The sequence below is a fragment of the Falco naumanni genome, chromosome 5, assembly GCF_017639655.2.
Source record: "Falco naumanni isolate bFalNau1 chromosome 5, bFalNau1.pat, whole genome shotgun sequence".
NCBI classification, from domain to species: Eukaryota; Metazoa; Chordata; class Aves; order Falconiformes; family Falconidae; genus Falco; species Falco naumanni.
In genome coordinates this window covers 46,884,135-46,907,178 of record NC_054058.1, presented here as the reverse complement: position 1 = coordinate 46,907,178, position 23,044 = coordinate 46,884,135, and the positions used below count along the sequence as shown (strand labels likewise).

General features: G+C 37.1%; 1 protein-coding gene across 7 annotated transcripts in view; it reads left to right on the top strand.

Moving 5' to 3' along the window:
- The window catches only part of ANKS1B (ankyrin repeat and sterile alpha motif domain containing 1B), a 441,782-nt gene that overhangs the window by 207,740 nt on the left and 210,998 nt on the right, over positions 1 to 23,044 (top strand). For all 7 annotated transcript variants that reach the window (XM_040595970.1, XM_040595966.1, XM_040595969.1 and 4 more), the window contains exons 13-14: positions 8,721 to 9,298; positions 11,170 to 11,242. In XM_040595970.1, the coding sequence (XP_040451904.1) occupies positions 8,721 to 9,298; positions 11,170 to 11,242 (651 nt within the window). The remainder of the gene's footprint in view (positions 1 to 8,720; positions 9,299 to 11,169; positions 11,243 to 23,044) is intronic.

Genomic DNA, 23,044 nt, shown 5'->3' with positions numbered 1-23,044 from the left:
TGGATTCTTTGAGATACGTTGTCTACGTGGGTATTACCATCAGTGCTCATTGTCTTCTACCGTTTGAACCTCTAAGAAACAATTCAAATGCCTAAAAAGAGATGTCTGGACCAATTTGGACACTCCAGATACTATTATTGACCTCTTGATGCTTTTCCAGAAAGACTCAGGTTTCCAATAAGCTGTGTGTCACATCTGTCAGCCCTTGCAGTCACCTTGGGGTACCCTACTGTGTCTAAAATGGCCATATATGTCTGGGTTTAGTCACCTGAACCTCTTCACTTCTTTTCACAAAATCTGTTTTTAAGCATCCTGTGTGTGACATTTTTAAAGTAACTACAGTTATTTGTGAAAAGTAAACATCTTTTAGAGATTGTCAATCTGCCTAGAAAATCAGTATTCTTAGCTAAATTCTTTTGCACATAACAATTTAGATTTTTTTTAAGATCATTTATATTCTGTAAATACTTTTCAAAATAATTTATATGGTTTTTCTTTTATATTTGCAACCCCCAAATAAATCATTAGGGGAAAATAAATATAGAGAACCTATTTTTTATTCCTTCATTTTCCCCACCCAGTATTTATAACAAAGAAGAGGTAGTGAGTTGCAAGCTTACTAAAAGACTATGAAAAAACTATGATTTTTAGTGATTATTTTAAAACCAATTGCATATAAGTGATTATATAAAATTTCAGTAAGTGTTCCACATAGAGTTGAAAAACTGCAGTTATGGATGTAGTCTTCCATGACTGCATGTATCTACATCTAGAACTGGACTATAATTCTACAGCTAGAGGTATTGTCTAGAATTTTTTAATATTTATACATTTGATGTCCTTACAGCTTTGTTTCTACTGCCTAATAAGCAATTTTGTAAAAGTTGAATGAGGCCATTTGGGATGGAGGGGGCTTTATTTTACATTCTTTCTTGTAAAAACACTTATTCCATTCTTGCTGTCTTTGAAACATAATTCTAAGATGAAAGCGTAGATGGTCTTGTGGAATGAGGAGAGAAGAGGCAAACTACTTTGTATCATCTTAAGCATCTTAAAAATACCGCTGAGACCAGAAATATATACTTTAACAATGTTAGGAAGAGATAGAAATGTATGATCAGTGCAAATACCAGAACATGTATTTTGTATCCTTTCTGCTTTTGTCTCATGCTTGTTTTTACTTAGGCAAATTAATTTAGTTGTTACTTAGACAAATCCTTCTTTCCAAATAAAAGTGTTGAAATTGTTGAGCAGTATCTCTTTTTGGAACCAGCATTCTAAAACCCATCCATTATTTTTCCAGTCACTTTTGCTTTGACAGTTAGTAAGTTTTGTTCTCAGTTGGTGGAGGACTTTGTCATTCCTTCTTTGCATGTGGTGTGTGAAATATCAGGAGTAGAACAATTAACAAGATTTCATTAGAGTCTTCAACAAAAAGGATATGGTTTGAGGAGCTCATCTGTCACATTCATATTGCTTTGCACTGATTTTGGTTAAGTGTCACCAAATTTTCCTCTTCTGTTACTCTTCCCTGCTGTACTACATTGTCAAATTAACATATACTTTCTGAGCACAGCCACAGCCCACTCAACTGCTAGCTCTCTCCTGCAAGAAGAGATTACCAAAGAATTTCTCAATGCAATTATATGTGATCTTTCTGCAAAATTACATTTCACATGAATTTCCATTCACTTCTCAGAATTTCTTATGAAAGGTTGCTTCTGTGTTATAAAGAAATACCAGTGTTTTTTTCCTTTTGCTGCTTGGTAGAGTTGAAATATTCTAGTAGAATTTTAGCTTGAACACGGATGTTGAATTAATCCAGTGTTTCACCTAGAGGATGTTGAGCATTGTTTCTCTGCCTGAAATATTTAATCAATAAACATGTTAACATCTCAGTTTTCTGAAGGATTCTTATTTTGATGAGCAGGTATAAGGCAGATTCTTGTGCTGTAAATGTGGTGGTTCATGAGAGGCTGTCTGTCATTAAGACATCTAGGAACCATGCCTTATATAGTCACACAAAAAGAAATTCTCATGGAAACGGCATTATGGAGGTGGCAGCTGCAGCTCTGTATTTTTGTCTAGGTTGAATTTTGCAGTTAAAGATTAACCCTTTATGTGATCTATGTAAAAATTACATTATGTCTCTCTCACATACAGAATACACTCTACGAGTATCAAAACAAATTTCTGAAAATGTATGGGAGAGTCACTACATTTCTATAAGAATGAAAATTAACTCTGCACCAGATTACACTGCTATTGCTGAAATTTTGAGCAAGAACTATATTTCAGTATTATAATGTAGTTAGAACTAGCAGTAATTACCAGCTAATATCCTTCCTCACTGAAACCTTTTTTCTTCATTAGAGGCTGGCAAGCAACGTTCAGAAAACTTCACGGAACTGTTTTTCCCCAAAAATCTTTCTTACCTTTTGTAGTTCCTGATGGGTCATTGTGAAACGATGAGTAAAATGTGGACAGTGAAACTACCAAGTTAGTGATAGTGAGGCAGTAAAATCCTTCAGTACGCAGTCAAGGGCAGACTGCAATGTTAAGGGGTTGGATTGGCAGTTAGGAAGCTGGTAAGAGCAAACACATAATCCACAGAGACTTTTACTGTGATGTGTAAGGGACTGTGCGTCTTTGAGAAGCTGGTAATGGGACCCGGGCACAAAGCCTGGAGACTGCAGGCACCAAACTTGCAAACCTTCTGGTGGTTTCTTTAGATTTGGGAGGAAGCAGAAGCAGAAACAATAATCTGCCTGGACACTGTTGCTCCTTTTCTGTGGTGTTGCTGGTGACAGCAGAAGCCTTTATTAGTTGCTTAGTAATAGTGTTGTTATGTCTCCCACACAGATCCATGGTACCTCGCTATAACATTTACTAGAGTGAGAAAACATTGCGTTGCCTCATCAAAGATATCTGCAGCCAACATGCTGCCATCACAGAGCTGGAGCTTAGTCAGAGCACCACGTTGTTTGCTGCGTGAAATAATGCCTTCCTGAATATTGCTACTTAAGTTTTTAAATAATATGAATTTTCTGTCTTACTTCTTTTCTTGCTGATCAACTCATTTTATGATATCACTTTGGCCATACAACCGATACCATCACTCCTGAATGTATTCTGGTGTGTCCAAAGCAATCTTTACCGTGAAAATGAGATGACTTCTTTGCTAACCGCTCTTGTATGAGAGGGAACTCTCCAAATATTACTCAACTGTGACTGTTAGTTTTATCAATCAACTGAGTGTGTGGAAAAGGGAGTTGAGAATACATTTTTTTGGCAAATATTACACATGTGCAGAGTGTGTTGCTAAAAACATCCCTCTGGATCAAATGAAAACAGAACTTGAATAGAATAATAGTGCAGGTGTCACAATACAGTTGTTACCATAGCTATAGAACAAATTTCTAGTAGATTTTTTACATTAGAAACTTGTTCCATGGCAACAGCAATGCCTGTTAAAGATGTAACTCTGTCGTTATAATCTATCTGTTACAGCTCTTTTCATTACTATTATTAACAACTGTTTTTCTCCTGAATGTACTTTAGTTTTGAACATGAAATCTCTTGAGATGCAAATCCGAGTAACCTGATTTCCAACTTAAAATTCACAGTATTTAGTGTGCTCCTGATTTTCTTAATGTGCTCTGCAGCCTTGGTGTCAGATTCAGAAAATAGATACATGAGCTTGATGAAGCATCTGTAAATTGTAATTCTTAAATACTGAAAGTGAGAAATGATATTCCACAGAGTTCTATATATGTACCACAAGCAACTGTGCTGGTGTGCACCAGTGTGTAAATAAGTAGCTGATTGAATTGTAATCTGCTGCCTAAATGCCACTTCGGTTGTATATAAACTGGTGATAATAGCAATATGTATCTGTGGCTTTGAGATTATGACAGAACTGAATTTATTTGTGGTTCCAAATGTGAATATTTTCCATGCAACATACACACGCAGCAGTATCACTGTGATATTCAGAAGTAATCCGCTCAGGTGGGTGAACTGTACATGCACTTGTAATACCACTAAAGATCGGTAGAAATGACACATGTTTATGATTTAGTGTTTAGGATACTATTTACAAGTGAAAAGATAAGGTGATAAGAAAAGCAGTATTTGGTGAGAAAGCAAGATCTCTTTCTGTTTGTTTGTGGGTTTTTTTTGGTTTGGGTTTTGAGGGTTTTTTTTAAGATTACAAAAATAAATGTCCTTGCAAAAAGATAAAAGTAATTTATCATAATCAGAAAGCTTCTCTCCATTGGGATTCAATCCAGGAACTTGAACTTCTCCACCTATTCTCTCTCTGTGGTATCCCCATGCTCTTTCTCAAAGTCTGTTCTCAGAAGGCTTACTCAAAGTCTATGAGAAATCAAAGCTGGTATCATCAACCTGCTGTTGATGAGTATAGATCTATGCAATGTAATTTCCTATCATGTCGTTTCTTAGTGCCAGTTAAATTGGTTGAAATAAACAAAAATAAAGCATCTAATGAAAAGGTTCAAAAGCATATGATAAAGTTAGGGGATAGAACACAATAGGAATGGAAAGTCTGAATTTCTCAGATGTATCAGTAGATTTAAGATTAATTCTAACCACACAGGACATTGATCATCATTATAGACAATTAAAGGGTTTTTTTTCAATGCATAGCAGTATTCAAAACAACAACAATAATTTTGATATGGTTAAAACCAGAAAATAATACATAAAATATCACATTTTGTGCATCACTACCAAGCCTCAGAAGAAATACTGATTTCAATATTGGTTGTCTTAAAATTTATGGAAGAAATATGCAACAATAAAAAGACAGCAATCTCAGATATGGGCAATTACTTAAATATTGTTCCTTAGCTTTTAATAAAATAGCCTATTTTAGCAAGGATATTGAAGTGTCCTTCTAAAAGGAAGTAAGTACCCTTCATTAACTGCATTATGAAACTAAAATAATAATACAAATCTGTATTAAAAGAGCCTTTAGACTTAACAGCTACCAATTCAGAAGTCAAAAGTTTCAGACTTATAATTGGATCATCAAAGTGTTGGTTGGAAGGGATGTCTGGAGGTCACCTAGTCCATCCTCCTGTTGCAGGACTGTCATCATGAGATCAGGTATGACTTTTCCCAGCCAGGCCTTGAAAACCTCCAAGGATGGAGGTGCCACCTGTCTGGATAACCTGTTCTAGGGCTGCAGTGCAGCATGCAAGGCAGCTTGCTTTTTCACCGTTATCATGACCACATACTTTTTTCCCCAGTCTTTTTCATTGCCGATATAGATGTGGTTTGCATTGCTCAAAATCATGGGGTAAAGGTGGCATAGCTATGAGACCTTTGCTTTCTTTGTCATATAATTAACAAAGCTCTTAGTTAAAGCAAAAGTTATCAAAGAAGAGAACTGACAGCTGAGGCAGTTGAATGTGGCAGGTAACACTATCTCTGCCAGAGCTTTTGTTATCCTGATTAAGACAGACCAAACTTTATCCAAGTAGGCAATAGCAGTGGTCCTTGTTTTTCTGAATGCTGAATTTGAGACATTAGGGGTCTGACTTACAGAACTACTGAAGTCAATAGCAAGTGTGCCTTGAAAATACTTATACAATGCTCAGTACTCTGAACAAAGCAAATCTTAATTGGATGACCAAAATTTGTGGACATTTTCAGCATTATCTCCTTGTGCCTTATCTTCCATTTATCAAATTAGGATGTTTATCACATTACAGCCTCACCCTGTAGAGATACATGAGTTTGTATTTGTAAACCCCTTAGGTAATGGGCATCATAAAAATTCCGAGGAGCTGCTGAATAGCTTGATCTTGAAAGAATAATGTGAATGCTCTGCAGTAAATAGGTAGTAGGATCACTCTTTTTGAGTAAGGAGAATGTAAAATGTTGAAGATTTTCTTCTCCACTGACCAAACTTCATTATGAGTACTAAATGAAACAGGCAGATGGTTTTTTTTAAAATGAAGGTGATGATATAAAAAGTGAAATACAATGCTGCTAATACATAAGAAGACTAAAGGTTGCACAGGGAACCTTTGTTTTCATCTTTCCTGGCTTCTTTAAAGTGTTTGTGTGGGTAGTTTAAGCATGAGTTATACTTGTATTAGAATATGTGTACTTACATATGCACAACAATAACTGTACTGAACAATGAAGCTGAAAAGGTTCATACATTATACTTAGTCTTTGAATACATTGCAAACTTCTGCCACTTCAACTAACAAAATAACCAAAAGTAATGTTTTGATGTTATCACTGCACCATTGCTAGAAAGTCACACACACTCTTTCTAGTGGTCACTACATGTATTTACTGATCACAGAGAAATGGAGTTCTCAGAAACAACATCTTTTATTTACAGCAGCAAACTGAACAAAATCAGGGCATAAGACAACATTGGTGCTTGGCAATCTGCACTGTTAAACTGTTCTGTGGGTTTTGGTAAAGTTTGGCTGGTACTGAATAATACCCACCCAGACAGTACCCAGACATCGCACAAGTTCTAGCTGGGGCCAGAGACCATTCCCAGTAATTGTTTGGATGGGCCAGCTCTGTCTTGAGAATGAGGAGAGTTTGGCTTAAAGGACATGAACCTAGCAAATACCTTTAGATCCTAATAGTTGTTGGGCAATTTCATCTAGTAGTATACATGTAGGAAAGATATTATTGATGATATTGTAGATATTAGTGAAATTCTTGCAGCCCAGGTAAGCTTTTCTTTTTCCTGATTTATTCTTCTCTCCTGTCTTGTCGTGACAAAAACATTGAACTCTTACATGAGTTCAATAGACAGCTGTAAGACACATCCCTGGAATAGCACAACAGGATTCAGTTCATGATTAAGACATCTAAATGTAGCTGTCTGAATGCAAACTGGATGCTGTCTCCCGTTATAGTCACAAGCAGTCTAGTCAACACAGTTAACGGAGTACAGGGAGTGATTCAGCTGACCAGCCACAACATACAGCAAGGGGTATCGCTCTCTAGGATCCACCGACTTTCTCAATCTCATCCCTGGCTATGCTGGGAGCTTACATACTTCTTACCCATGTAGATACATAAAATGAGATGTCAGCCTGGATCAAGAATCCCAGCTACTGCGTTTTTCATGTAAGGCTAAAACACCAAAGGAAATCCTTATTTACATAATTAATTTCTCATTTTAAGTTTACCTTCAAAATTGCTGGCATGCAATTAATTTAACAACTTTCAGAAAGCAAAGAAAGTGAGAATGTTTCATGGCTTCCTTTTCCCCTGCCTTTTTTTCCCCAAACCAACCTTTCTGACATTACTGATTCCTTAAGCTCTGGCATGTCCCACATTCAACCTTTTGCCATAACACCCCACATCTTTCTAGCAGCAAAATGGGTTAAGTCTATATTCTAGTCAGTTGTTTCCCAAAGAAGAAAAGTAAATTTTCTTAGGTTGCGCTTCTAATCTTGATTAGAAATTGTATCATGATATTTTGATTAATAAGAAGAATATGTAGTTTTACATTTTTAAGCTGCGGACTAGTAAAAGAGCTGATGGTGTTTTGAAGTACACACCAAAATCTTTCTTCTGTCATTCATATAATCAAATACTATCTCTTTTTAGAAGTGATATTTTGAGATTTGTGGGGTTTTTTTACTAGCAGACATTTTAGCAAATAGGAGGAACCTGCTCAATTTCTTTGCAGATTATGACATGATGCTATGTTTGATTCCTTCTGGTAGCTAGTGCTGTGCGTACAGTCCTGCAGTTAGAGTCTACATATGAACATACAAATTCTAGCAAAAATGAGATGAATGTATTTAACTTTAATGGGGTAGTTATAGAAATGCAACTGTTCGTAGGGACACAGTTATTCTGAGTAGAATATGGTAACTCAGTGCCATGTGGATAGAGTGATAATACCTACAGCAATACCTCAAATGAAGCAGCACAGGTAGAAAAAGGTGTCTCTATTTTTTTTTTTCTTCCTCCTAGTCCTTACAGCAACAGGCATAAGAAAACCTATAAATTTCTAATAATCCACTCTGAATTGTGCCAAAAAGTGCATTTTTATGCAGTTACTTTTGTGTGTGTGTGTGCTAAATTGCACATAAAACTTGTTTCAGAAAGGCTTTGATTTCCTGTTCTTTTTCTCCAATGTTTACTATTACTCTGCATCTATTCTCAAAAGTTCCCAGAAATAAAAACAACACTCAGATCTATTCTTTAAAGACTGTCAGTAAAAAGGCATCATAGTGTAAACTCACTATTATTATAATGACTATAAAAGAAAGACTACTAACAATACTCCTGACAATACTAGTTCTTCATGTGTTTTACTACCTACAAACTAGCTTGCTAATTCATCATACTAAACTGTATAATTTGTACACATTCCAGCTCAATAACAAATTAAAAGAGACACCATCAAGTTGATGGAATAGCAGTGACCTACTTTATTTTATAAATTTGTTTTTTCCTGGAATTTATGCGTAGCACTAAGTGGTTTTGGCTGTTTTTCAACCAGTCAGGATAAAACAGTCAAGTTTAAGGAGAGAATTGTTTTTTAAGAGACTAATAAATCAATTCATGGCATAAGTATCTTTTGTTTCTGTACATAAGAAAAAACCAAGTAGCGTACAAAAATCTTTTTGCAGAGAGTGTGGGTTTTGTTGTTTGCAGTATTTTATTGCCCTGTTTTTTTACAAGGTACTCTCTCGTTTCAGGGTATCTGTGCCAGGGAGAAACATCCACTGAAAGTGAGCTTCCTGAAGGACACCCTGCTGAACAGTTTGCAGGTTTACTTCATGGATCGTCGCCTGCATGTGACCCACCTGATAATCCACTCCAGCTGTACAGCAAAGCAAACCAGTGCAGTGGTCCACTAGAGAACAGCATTTTGAGCAAGAGCACAGTGCAGCAGCTACGAAAGGAAGGCAACACGGATCCTCCTGTTAAGAAAAAAAAGCCACCAGTTGTGAACAGAACCATATTCCATACTAAAACTAAACCAGCAGAAAATCATACCTTGGTTGGCCCATCAACAAGGATAAGTGAACAATGGGTTATTACCACTGGGGGATTTGTGGAGCGAGCATGTACACTTGGGAGAATACGATCTTTACCAAAGACTTTGCTTGAAATGCATTTGTGCAAAAATGTTTCAAAATCTGATTCTAATCTTATCACCCATCCACCAAATGACAAAAAGGCACGAAGCAACTGGAGTGAACCCACACCAAGCCAACAGTGCTCCAAAGGGAATTCGGAGAGAACACCTTCCTTCACATCAGAATGGGAAGAAGTAAGTTTTGTTCATTATTAAGTACAAGCGAATATATGGTATTGTGAAAATGCTGTTACTGTTTTCCGTTTCAGACATGAAATAACAAGTGACTCTTCCACACTGCAAATCCTCAGATGTAGTGCATGATGGTTTGACAGCTAGCACAAACTGCAATGCATTTCTGTTCAAAATGCTGCACACATAATGAAGTCTATTGTTTCTATAGTAAATGAGGTTAACCAGAAGTAATTCTCAATTTGTTGTGGCATTGAAATTATTTTCTACTAAATTTCTCAGTACTGACACTAATTCTTTGTAGCTATGCCCATTATTTACATATTTGCTAAGTATTTCCCACCATGGCAATGCCTGCCAGCAAGAGACAAGAGAAAATAACAGGGATGGAGAGTCTTAAGATTTTTAGGTTGATCATGCATTCTACAAACCCTCCCTATGTAACATATCTTCTAACTGGTATGTAGTCTTTGTACAGAATGCTTGGCATATACCTGACCCTTGTGTGAAGTGGGAATACACTTATAGCTACAATGAATTTGGGACTCTGAAAAGAAATGTCCACACTGAGTTTGTAGTGCCCATGCTTGCTCATACAGAACACTCTTTTAGTTTTAAAACCAGATTTAAAACAATTTTTAGAGACCTTATTTTAAATAATAATGTGCTAAATTTCAAGAATGTAAATGATTCTTCATAGATAAAAAGCTCCCATCTTACTGAGATATATTAAGAGTGACAAACCTTTAGATCTTTACTGCTATTACAGAGAAGCAAACATTGCTATTTAAAACAACTGCTATGGGGAAATGTATATATCTCCAGAGTGCTATATTATTTCAGAAGGAGCCCAGAGCTTGTTTGTGTAATTATTTTTCTAGAAAAAGTTTCCAGCTCATCTAAACGTCTGGTGTGATAGGGCATCTGAAGGTAGTTTTTGTTATAAAGCAGATACTTTCCCAGTGGAGAGGTACTTAGGATCCGATTTTGGTCTTAATAACTTGGATACATTATTATGAAATCCTGATACAAGTCAGGTCTAAGTTTGCCTCTTCAGGGGGACATCAAGGTTTGATTGTTTTGAATATAAAAAAAATAAATTAGTTTATTTAGAAAAAGCGGGTAAGAATCCTAAATCTGCAGATTCTGACATAATCACCAGATTTTCTTCTGTCATCCGTGACTAATACATAGTTTCTAAAAAAGGACACAGATTTTCTAATATTTCTAATAATAAGGTCAGTAAAACCTGGTTCTCTGTGTCTGCCTTCTCAGACACAACCAGCCCATTGATTTATTTTTTGTTTTGTCCCCTTCTTATGGGAAATAAAATAGGTATAATAGTTTGACATAGCAAGTTCAATGTAATTTAGAAATGTGCAAATGAGTTTTGGGATCAATGTAGTGCTGTTTCACAAACTGTATCATTCTGTGGTATGTGGGGACACAGCTATGCTTCATACCTATTCAGTGGCCTTGGGGCAGGTGGAAAAAAGGGACCTAGGAAAATCTCTTGAAATCTTAATTGAATAATTGTTTTTTTACTTTTATAACACAAAACCCAATATTCTTATGCATTAATATTATTGCTTAAATAGACATCTAGTGATTATACCAATCATCAGTATGAAAGGAACCATACTGTAGAAAAAGAAATACTAGTCTCAAGCTTTAGCTTTTGCTAGCATATAAACATTGCAAAATAAAAATCAAAGTGGAGAAATTAATTGTCTACCTTTTATTTTTGCACTTTGCAACCTTGACTGTTGTTTTCCTAATGAGAGTAATAATACCATAAATTTATGCATGAAAAACTGAAGCAAAATAACAAAGATGCAGCCCATCAATTGTTTTCCATGTTCTCTTTTCTGCAGATTGATAAAATCATGAGTTCAATAGATGCTGGAATTAATACTGGATTGGGGGAGATGAATGATCACAATACAAGTAAGGGAAAAAGAACTAACTTTTTTAATTTTGACTTAACTGTCTGTAGGGAAACTGTGGATAAGATATTGCTAAGTAACCCACTGTGTTGAAAACCTTTGTATGTATTTGGATAACCATGAACAGAATCAATGTTGTTTACTGTTAGAGATGCATTAGGCGCAATATCCTGGAGCTGTTACTTTAAATAGCATATTGGAGTCATTAATGTTGTTCTAAAATCTTACCAGAAAAAATATTCCATTAATGTCTTCATACTGAAGCCTTTCTACTAGGGGGATATTTTCAGTCTTTTTCAGCTGAGATTTTGTTTGGAATGATAGGACCCTGAGTATATATAACCCAATAGCTGCTGATGGTTTTTAAAGCATTATATTATCTAATTCTGCTTTGATCAAATATTTGGCACAGGGCTGAAAATGTTTCTGACAGCCAGTGACTGGTGTTAACAATGATGGGAAAATTTGCAAACCTTCCCTACTGGTGAATTCTAAGAACTCTTAAGTCATGCCTACCCTCTTGGTATGTCAGCATAAACCTGTGCAGCTGTGCTGATAAGAACTTTGGAACTATTTTACTATGTTTTCTTCCTAACTCATGGAAAGAAAACTGACTTGTATGCCTGAATTATTTGGTCTTAAGGCAGAGCTATGTTAAGTCACCTGTACTGGTACAACCCTGCTAGAAATTGCATGCAGTTACTTGGGTTTATGTATTGGGCAGGAGACTACATACCTTATCACTTTTTAAAATTTTGTTTTAAAATTTATTAATAGTTTTTATTTTTATTTTATTTTAATAATTTAAAATTTAAATTTTAAAAATTGTTTTATTTTATTAATTTTTAAAAAAGTATTTTAACAAGCGTCCATTTCATGGAGCATTATATTTGTACAGGACAGAACTGTGTCTTACCAACTGAATAGTTGACACAACTATTTTAACAGTAGCTGGACAGTGAGAAGGGAATCTAGGAAAAAGAAAAAATAACTGATCTGAATATCAATATAATTGCAGATAAGACAAGCAGATTCAGATATTTTTTTCTAAAACAGTAAGGGACAATATCATGCAAAGTGCCAGACATTATCCTGGCAGGCTATTTTTTCTTTCTGAAGCTTGCTGTGTTGAAAGAGAGAATTATTCATAGAGAAACTCTAGGTTACAAGATAGTTACTTTCTGAAGCTAATTTAAGTAAGTCGGGATTTGCTGCTTACTATTTTTTATCATGGTAGTCATATTTGGTCTGGTTGAGACAGAGCTAATTTTCCTCATATGTTTTGGCTACTGCTGGGCTGTGCTCACAAAGCATCAAGGCTGTCTCTCCAACATTCTCCCCTCATCTGTAGGCTGGGGGTGGGCAAGATCTTGGGAAGGGACATAGCCAGAACAGCTGACCCCAGCTGACCAAAGGGATATTCCATACCATATGATGTCTGCTCAGCAATAAAAACTAAGAGAAAGGAGGAGGAGGCGGGCATTCTTTATTACCACGTTTGTCTTCTGGAGCAACCACTATGCATACTAAAGTCCTGCTTCCTGGGAAGTGGCTGAACATTGCCTGCTGATGGGAAGCAGAGAATAAATCTGTTTTCCTTTGCTTGCCTGTGCAGCCTTTGCTTTTGCTTTATTGAACTGCCTTTATTTTGACCCATGAGAGTTTTTTCCATCTTATTTTTTCCCCGCATTTCCTGCTGAGGAGGGGAGTGATACAGTGGCTTGGTGGGCACCTGCCATCCAGCCAAGGCCAACCCACCACAGTCGTTTCTGGCACCCAAGGTGGGGCTCCAGGAATTCGAGATAAAGATAGTGACTGGGAGAGGTAACAGGCAGAACATGGACTGAACAATGTTAGTGAGTGGAATGATTGTGGGGAATTTATTGTTGTAAATGTGGTGAATGGAGGAGGGGTGGATTCTGTGTAAATTGTCTGCTTTCCTTTGGTGTTGTGATGATTTTATTTTGATTTTGGTGTGGGGAATTTATTTATTTTTTAGTGAAGTTTGTGAAGAGTGATGAATGTGGATTTTCATGGTAATTTTTAAATATGTGATTCAGAGAGGCAAGGAGTGGAATTTATTTGGTTTGTGTGGCAATGTTTTGGTAGCAGAGGGGGGCTACAATGGTGGCTTCTGTGACAAGCTGCTAGAAGCTTCCCCTGTGTCTGGTTGAGCCAATGCCAGCAGGCTCCAAGAGAGACCCGCCGCTGGCCAAGGCCAAGCTCATCAGTGACGGTGGTAGCACCTCTGGGATAACATTTTAAAAAGGAAAAAACACTGCTGCAGAACAGCAGCCAGAGAGAGGAGTGAGAATATGTGAGAGAAACAACTCTACAGACACCCAGGTCAGCGAAGAAGGAGGGGCAGGAGGTGCTCCAGGAGCCAGAGCAGACTCCCCTGCAGCCTATGGTGATGAAGACCATGGTGAGGCAGCTGTGCCTCTGCAGTCCATGGAGGTCCACTGTGGAGCACTTAACCACCTGCAGCCCATGGAGGACCCCACATGGGAGCAGGTGGGTGACCAAAACAGGCTGTGGCCCCGTTGGAAGCCTGCACTAGAGCAGGCTTCTGGCAGGACTTGTGGACCCATGGAGAGAGGAGACCATGGCTGGAGCAGGTTTGCTGGCAGGACTTGTAACCCTGTGGTGGACCCGCACTGGAGCAGTTAAAGAACTGCATGCAACGCATGGGAAGGACTCATGTTGGAGAAGTTCATGGAGGACTGTCTCCCATGGGAGGGACCCCATGCTTGAACAGGGGAAGAGTGTGAGGAGTCCTTCCTCTGAGGAGGAAGGAGCAGCAGAAACAACATGTGATGAATGGACTGAAATCCCCATACCCTCTCTCTGTGTGCCACTGGCAGGGGCAGAGGTAGAGAATCTGGGAGAGAGGTTGAGCCTGGGAGGAAGGGAGGGGTGGGGGTCAGGTGTTTTTAAGATTTAGGTTTTATTTCTCATTATGCTACTCTGATTGGTAATAAATTTAACTAATTTCCCCAAGTTAAGTCTGTTTTGCCCATGACAGTAATTGGCGAGTGATTTATCCCTGTCCTTATCTCGACCCACAAGCCTTTCATTTCATTTTCTCTCCCCTGTCCAGCTGAGGAGGGGAGTGACAGAGCGGCTTTGGTGGGCACCTGGCGTCCAGCTGGGGTCAACCCACCACAGCAGTACACAGGCACAAAATGCAAAATCAGGCATCCACTAAGATGTTCGACAGCAAGGAAGAGCTATGAAAAGGAGACAAAAGCAACAGTATATGTATGCAAATTTGCATAACTTAGTGATGTGCAAGTACTACTCTGTCCTTTCCTATGAATGACCACTGCTTTTTCTGTTTTTTTCTTTTAAGAGAAGAAAATATCTCACAACTCTTCTCATCAGCCATTTTGTGGCTTCTACTGCATGCATTATTTTTCTTGGCATTCAAATGTGGCATTTGGTTCTTCAGCTCTTTCATTTGGCACGAGTTCTACTCTTTTCTTTGCTGCTTTTCCCAGAGGGGACTCTGAGTCCCAACTTCTTTTCTGTTCGGTGTGCAGCTTCCTACAAACCAACGTTTTTTTTTTTCTTTCTGTCAACTCCTTAAGGGTCTTTAGCTAGTGTAGAATGATAATCTGATTTTTCCTTTAATGAAGAAATCAAGCTATGTGCTGTTAATCAAAATACAACTACAAAATACAATGTTTTAAATCAATTTTGCTGTACATGCAGACTGCAGTAAAGACATTTCATTCTGCTATAGAGCTGGCTATATGCCGCTTCACATGTATGTTTTCCACTTTTCATTCCTTTATGGCTTTTCCAGGTTCAGTCAAGCGTAGTTTAGGCAGCAAAGAGAAGTGAACTATTATAATAACAAATGCATTACAGGACATCAAACATGTTATACTTCAAGTACATTCTTATATTTTTATTAAAAAAGTAATAGGGTTATCGAGCAGAAAATCTCAGTGTTAGCATACTGGAGTAACCAATCAAGTGGAGCCTTATTACAGTGTTATTTATATTTTTAACAACAGATTTTACTTAAGATTTTAGCTTGTGTTAATTACCACTTATTAACTACCACAAGGCAATACACAGGTTTTTCTTACTGATAATACAACCTAAGACATTTTTTGATAGGTCTTTATCCCCAAGGAAGGGGCTGCTTTGAAGTTATCTGCAGCAAATCAGCTTTGTGTGTATGTGTGTGTGTGCTGCTTCTATTTAAGCTCCTATAGTTTATTGGCAAGAAGCATCTCAGGTCCCTTGGTGTTCCTCAGGGATACCTCACATAGCCCCCGTCTAATTACTGTCTGGATCTCTATGTGTTTAACTTACAGTTTTATCTGCCCAAGTGTTTAGTACTGAGGCTCTAAATTCCATCTCAGAACTTCTCATTCCCCTTCACTCTTCTTCCTGGCTCAACACTAAGCCAAATGTAAAGATCTACTCTATGCTTCGGAATAAAAATTAAGTCGTATGGTATCAGGAAATATAATTTTGAAATACTTCATCAGTTTAGATATATAAATATATGTTGTTTGTTAGTTTTATATGAATATATGTACAAAAATATTGTACAATAGAGACGAAAAATAATGTATTTAATGATCAATGTGTACAAGTCAGACATTTTTCTTAGAGTTGAACCGAAAGCATCTAGATTATGGAGTACTATATTCAGGAAACCACTTTTATTGTCTAGTAAATTTTTTGCAAACAGTAAAATTTGTGATAATACTGAAGAGCAAATGTAGCTTGATATGGAATCCTTCATTTTAGTATTTACTTAGTCCTGTATGTCATACTATACTTCCATGGTTTTATGAGCTGTTAGTAAAAACAAAAATACATTAATTCAAGCACAAATATTCTTAATCTACCAGGCATGAAGAGCTTTTTATGCTACATAGTATCTCATTCTCAGTGAAAAATATTTGAGAGGAAGTATTTCATACATAGTTAATTCAATAGCTCTATTTAGTATTAGACAATGACATCTTGTGATGAAATCCTTGAATGGATTTACAGGAACTTTGGCCTGTATTTTCCTACTGGTGAAATCTGGAAAGACTTCTTTTAGATCTCCAGGGGAATCTGTTAAGAAGCAATTAGAGGAGCAGTGAAAGGAGAGAATCAAAACTGGCTGAGTGTGGTCATGAGAACTTTATCCACAGTGTGCTTTTGGAAACAAAAAAAATAAAGCAGAGCTTTCAGTTTCGTAGCAGTACAGGTACCGGAGGAGTGAACTTGAAACTAGAGAGAGGAAGATGGCTGCCGATGTCCTCTGAGGGCGTGGGGCATTCAACATCTGAACAGCTTACCACTGAAATCAAAAGCAGGAGTGCTGACCAGGGAGCAACTAAGAACTAATCTCAATGATAAAAGACAATTAAAAAAACACACTAGCCCAAAGCGTACAAAACCTCTGTTACCAAATGGAAATAGAATACGGTGCTGGCAAGTGACCTTCTGCTCAAAGTGATGTGGAGACATCTGCACCACCTCGCACTTACGTTATGGCTGGTGTGCCTCTTCACAAAAGTCCAAGCTTGCCAAGTTGCAAAGGATTCTACTGATCACTATTATATGATAAAGGATACTAATGATACTGCCAAGAATGATTCTAAGCAAATCAAAAGTGCTTATAAGGTTCTGTGGCAGTGGATTAAGAGGTTGAAGAGTCAAGAAATGTTGTCTCTCCTCTCACATCCAAGTCAAGCAACAGTCGGAAACACCCTAAGTATAACTATGTGGCTCCTATTCTGAGAAAAGAGAACTTTAAATTAAGAACCATGGGGTAAGGACAAAAGTCTTCATCTTAAATAATGCAAATTGGACATAGGTCTAACCCCCGAGAAAGACAGGATTGTTTAAAACAATATTAAAGAAGTGACTAGACAAAGAGTCATGGGTCAGTCTTAGCTATCTGTATGCTAATGGTAGATGAAAGAGGAACAGAGAAGAATTAACAGAAGTATTAATCAGGAATAGACAAGAATTAATTGAAGATTATGGCAAAATTGGCATTGTAGAGAATTTATCATATATATTACACTGGTAATCCCGTCATGTAGAGGATATAACTTCTTTAGTAAGAAGAGGAGGGGAAACATTGGCTTTATTTCAAAAAATATAATGGTTGCTTTGAGATCTCAAGAGTAGGATTAGTTAGTGCTGTTAAATATCTGTTGGTATCCAGGAAAGCAGAAAAGGACATGGTTGTTCTTGATAGGTCTCCAAAGCCTTTGGACTTTATCGTAATTGGAGATTTTCATTACTACGGTATTCGATGGAAAAGAAATTATACTGACAGACTTGCAAGTGAAGAAAATTCTGAAGAAGGTAGATGTCAATAAATTCGGATAATTTCTTTTAAAAAATCTCTACAGTGCAAGTTAAAGAGAAATCTGTGCATTCTTCAACAGAAAACTACTAAAGACTATAGTACAAGCTTCATCAATGTGAAGAAAAGGAAGTGTAAAAGAGCAGCTTAGCTAAATTTTCATTTTTTTTCTTTCACCTTTAGACATAAAGAGGGAAATTTCTCTCTTTAATAAGCATGGTAGAATAACACACATGTAAAGACAAGTCAGAAGTGCTGAAACACTCAGTGACATGCAACTAGCAAAAGAAATTAAGATTTAACATAACATAACTATATTTGTACATTAATAGGTAGAAAAAGAACAAAGAAATCTTTGGTACCTAGAGAGGTTATGCAGGAAAGAAAAAGCTGCCCGTAGTAGGTGCAGAGAAGGCAAAAATGTACAATGACTGTTAATCACACATTTACTGAAAAGGTCATCGGTAAGCATATGGCATGTACAGCTAATTCTAGGGCTAGAAACTCAATTGTGTGTAAGGAAAGAACAGGTTATATAGGTTAGGTATCTTAAAATTGATTTAATGAAATGTATTTTGTGTTACATAACTCTCTGAAAAACTTTGACCTGGTAGTAAGTTTCTGTGAGAATTCTTGGAGAATGGATCAGGTATCAACAGACTAAAAGAGAATGATGTAGAACTTATCTTTAAAAGGGGAAGGAGAATGTGGGGAATTATTTTCAATTCATAGAAAAGTCACTGAACAGAGAAATTACTAAAAGTAGCTAGAAAATAGCAAAGAAATAAGAGACAACATGGATTTGCCAAAAGCAAACCTATTAAAGCAATCTAATTCTCTGCTAGGAGCAGATACCGGATTTTGTAGGTAAGGAAAGAGCACGAGATGCCCCATATTTGGACTTCAGTTAAGGTTTTGACATTGCCTCATGTGTTTTGCTTGTAAGCAGATTAAGGAAACATGGGCTTGGTGAAAATAATGGTAGGTCAGACATGAATCTTATTCTTAATGTCTAAATTCAGACTTCTGCAGTGTAGACTGCATTGAGCCACTAATGAGTTAGATATGCAGGCACTTCTTAGCTCTTGTTTATCATCTCTAAATGTCTGAAGCATGGCAAATGGCACTAGAAGTATGGATAATGAGGGCCTAGAGGACCTTCTCAGATGTAGCTGTCTAAAACTAGCTGAAGTGAATCTCACCCCCTTCTCCCCAGGACAAAATTATAAAGGCAATATAGTGAAGTATCCAAACAGATTACTAGGGACATTATAAACATTCAGCAGTGTCTTAAAGAATCCTGGCTATTTTCCAGAATGAAAAAGCTAATGGTCAGTATATAAGTGACCTTGGCTTGGGTCAGTTGAATGGATTAGGTCACTGGTTTAATTCACTTTGAGTCTGTTTTGTAATGATTCTGTGACTACTGTAGTAACATGATTTAAGTCAACCTGTCTACAAGATAGAGTAGTCAAGTAAAAAGAAGAAATACTTCAATTTCATGTATTCTTTGCCTAATTATAAACAATTCTAAAATAAAAATGTCTTTCAAGGCATGCATAGCAGTATTTGTGTGTTAGTTGGAGCCCAGCAGCTGTTCTGAGGTGTGTGATTCAGAGTTCACTTATATTTGCAAGTCTTTTGAAAAAGAATGATAAGAAAAATAATCTACTTGAGAGATTTTTTTAACATGAGTAATGGGTATCATATCATCATCATGATTAAAGCAAGAATTGTTTCAAGTCAGAGAAATCAGAATAATGACAAGGAAAATAATTGTTGAAGGTCATTCTATATCAAAATAACGTGCTGGACATTTGAAAGAACCACTTTTCAAATATGTTCTACCACATGGAGGGTGATTTACGGTTTTTTAATTCTGCTAATCATTAATTCTTTTTTGAATGCTTTCCATAATGCACTATCGAGTTGCTGTGTGCATACAAGTTGATATTTCTTTGGTCAGCTGAGCTGAGCATGTACCTATCCTCAAATACCCTCATTGTTCCACCTAGAGGCATACAGGGTACAGTTTACTGAATTATTTTTAGTTTCTTGATCTATGGTTTTGGCTTGGAACATAATATACTGGCAAGCATTTTTCTTGCAGCTGAAATAAGCAAATTTCTTATTGCATCTATCAAGTTTGGATTTTAAAAAGTTTGTCTGTTGCCCTTTCGTGAGAAGAGTGTCTTTCCCTGTGCCTGAGATAATCTTAGCATCACATTCAGCATCAGTGTCTAAATATCACTATGAAGGCTCCAGACTTTGCTCAATGAAGCTACCTGAGTGAGTGCCTTTCAGAGATTAATGCTGCTTGTTATTGGAAGAGGTATATGCAAAAGAATTATACTGTGTAAAAAAATCCCAAAACACACTTTCAAGGAAGCTAGCAAATCTTCTGAAATATGTGCTTTGACAGTATGCACTATGTCTACAACTTCAGAGACATCTATGTGTTGGCTTTTCTAGAGCTACTTTGGAACCAGAAGGACTCTGGAACACTGACAGCTATGCCTGAATCAACTCAGCATGAGCCTTATCTCATCTGAAAGTAGCAGAACTGCGGTGGGTTGTTCTGTATTCAGAATAAACCCTACAACTCCACTGTATGTCAAGTGTTTCCACAAACAAGACGTTATTGCTTCTGCATGTGCCCACTACATATGCATGTTTCTGTGTCACGTATTACACATTTAAGGCCAGGGATTGACACTAGGTCATGGAGCACTGGATTAGAATACATTTTGTATTGTACTTTCTCTGAGCTTTTATATTGGGCTGAAAGCTGTAGGCAGTCATCATACAAAAGTTATTTTGTTTTGCCTACTTTACTGATATGACTGAGGCTGTTGTTATCAAGGACTCCTCCACAGTATGGGGTAAATTGCAAGAAATTTTTCTCTTCAGATTTGTGAGGGCACATGAGTTTGAGCACAAAGGTTGGGAAAGTAAAATAGACATAAGTTCAGCAGACTAGGAAAAGATGGAATGAGGTGGGGCCACAGCCCATAGCTACATGAGGGGAGTAAGAGTTAACAGTGTGCCCCGTACAGCTGTAATGTAATTGAAATTGTGTAGACCTTTGACTGCCAGAAGCTACATGCTCAGTTTCCTCTCTCTTCCATCTGTTCCACTGCCACTACTCAGACACGAAGCCTTCCTTTTCCCTATGGTTCTGCCTATAAGCTAAATTTTCACTCAGAAGTCAAACTTTCTTTTAACAAATGAAGCCTTGTTAGGCTGGCCCTTTTCTTTTTGCTGCCATATGGTTGCAGTTTTGGCAAAGTGGTTTTCCTCCAAAGCTGTTAATATCCTCCCTCCCTCAAGGGCAGAAAACAGATAAAATATAAGTATTTAATTAAGGCAGAATTTTAATTAGATATGTGTAGGCATGTTGCCATAAGGCAGTTTTCACAGTGGTAAGTTATACACTTCAAAGTATATACTTTAATTGTGATTTAGTGTCTGTTTTGCAGCAGTTACTTCCCTTTTTTAAGTCTCCTTGTGGTTAAACTAAGCACTTTACCGAAGTGGATTTGATTCATAGATTTTAATAAAATGAGCCGTGCAGCCTCTCACAAAGTGGGAGACCTCAGGCTTACAGTTTTGAACGCACAACTCTAATTTTGCAATAGCCAACCACAACAATCAGACTGTAAAATAAGTATCACTTTCCTCCCAAATCCCACCTTCCCATTGAAGCTGTGCAAAAAGACCAAGATATCTGTAGCTTCATAAAGAGGGGGAAAAAAAGAAAAGGCAGAGGGAACCTGAATCTGTCGCTGATGGAAGACGGACCCAATGAGAGGAGACAGTTCTAGCAGCTGGTATCTGCTCCCAGTGCTGTTTGATGCCTCCTCAATAGGAAATACATATGCAGTTTGAAATTTTTCAACTGTAAGTCTATGAAATCTTCACTGTCAATTGTAGGACAGCACTGTAGGGAATAGAGCCACACATTTGGGTTTGATTCTGCACTTCCTTGCATCTTATTAGCAACTGAAAAGTCAACATGGAGGTTTAAGTTGCAATGGCAGAACTGCTGGGGGATATTTGTGTAATTGAAGTCAATATGAGACGTTGTGAAAGGCAAAGGTGATTCTTGCTTCAGGCAAAACTCTTTTGAGCTATTCATGTTCTCATACGAATGTCACTCACACTCAGTACCCAAAAGCACAAGATGTGTATGCATGTATGGCCAAGTTTTCTGTCCATGGTCACTTGTGTGTGACATGGAAGGCTGAGGATTGCATTCTCATTGTATCTCTTGGATTCCTTTTGATTAGCAATAGTGAACTAGTTTTTTTGATAGATGTTTAGGAGTCAACAGTTGCTATGGTATGGTCCTTTTGATCCAAAAATGAATTTACTTCAGTAGTGCTCATTGGTTTTGCATCCGTATCTTGGATATTTTAGGGCTAGAGTCTGTCTTCCTTCTGGAGTAACAGGAAGATGAATGCCTAATGCAATGTACTGTAATTTTGTTGCTGCCCTGTGTTGTGTAGGGTCTTCTGCTGATAAATCATCTGTCCTGTCCTTTTATTAGAGCACACCCCTTCTTGTCTTGATAGAAGCACGTTCCTTAGTGTTTTACCACTGTCAGCTGTGTCCTTGGTTATCAATACAGACCGTACCTTTAACCCCTCATAGCACTGTTTCTTCTGGTGCTTTCACACATGCATTTCTTTTAATGCATTATTCCTACCAATCTTCATATTTCTTATAGAGATCTCTGCATTTCAAATTATTTCAATGGTAATTTAAGTGTATGTAATTGCCTAGATTAAAAAGTAGTGGAGAACAGAAACCATATGCCTGTAAAATACGTGGAAGTATTTTGGGCATTTATATACTGAGAACATGACAGTCATAACACATTGCATGCCACTGAACTTACCCCAAAGATCATATGAATTCTACAGAAAAAAATCACAAGTAATTGGATTAATGTTGTGTTGATTTCTGTATTGTACAAAGCTAAACAAGAGATAAAGATGTGTCTATTATAATGATTCATTGAATCCCAAAACAAAACTTACAGAAGAATAGGCAAACTGCAAGATTTTAGCTATGTTTTATAATAAACGCAATGGGAGTTGGATGAAAAAAGCTGCAAGCATGTATTTTATTTGCAGTTATTTTTGTATTCCTATTATATTGGCAATTTTACCCTGTAGCATCATAAATGTAATATACAGCTATATGCTCTTCATACACCACTTAATCAGAGCTGTGTTTGAAACAAAAACAAATGAAGACGCAGACTAAACTGAAAATACAGTAAAAATGTAAGTCATCAGACCATATCTACCCATGTAGTCTCTAACTCTGATGCATTTTCTTTTTACATTTCCACTCTCTTTATAAGTACCTTTTGACACATACCTTTTATCTCTGTCCATGCATTTTGTGTTCAGTGTTAGGCTTCTTTTTCCAAAACTGTTTGCAAAGTAATTCCATCATTAT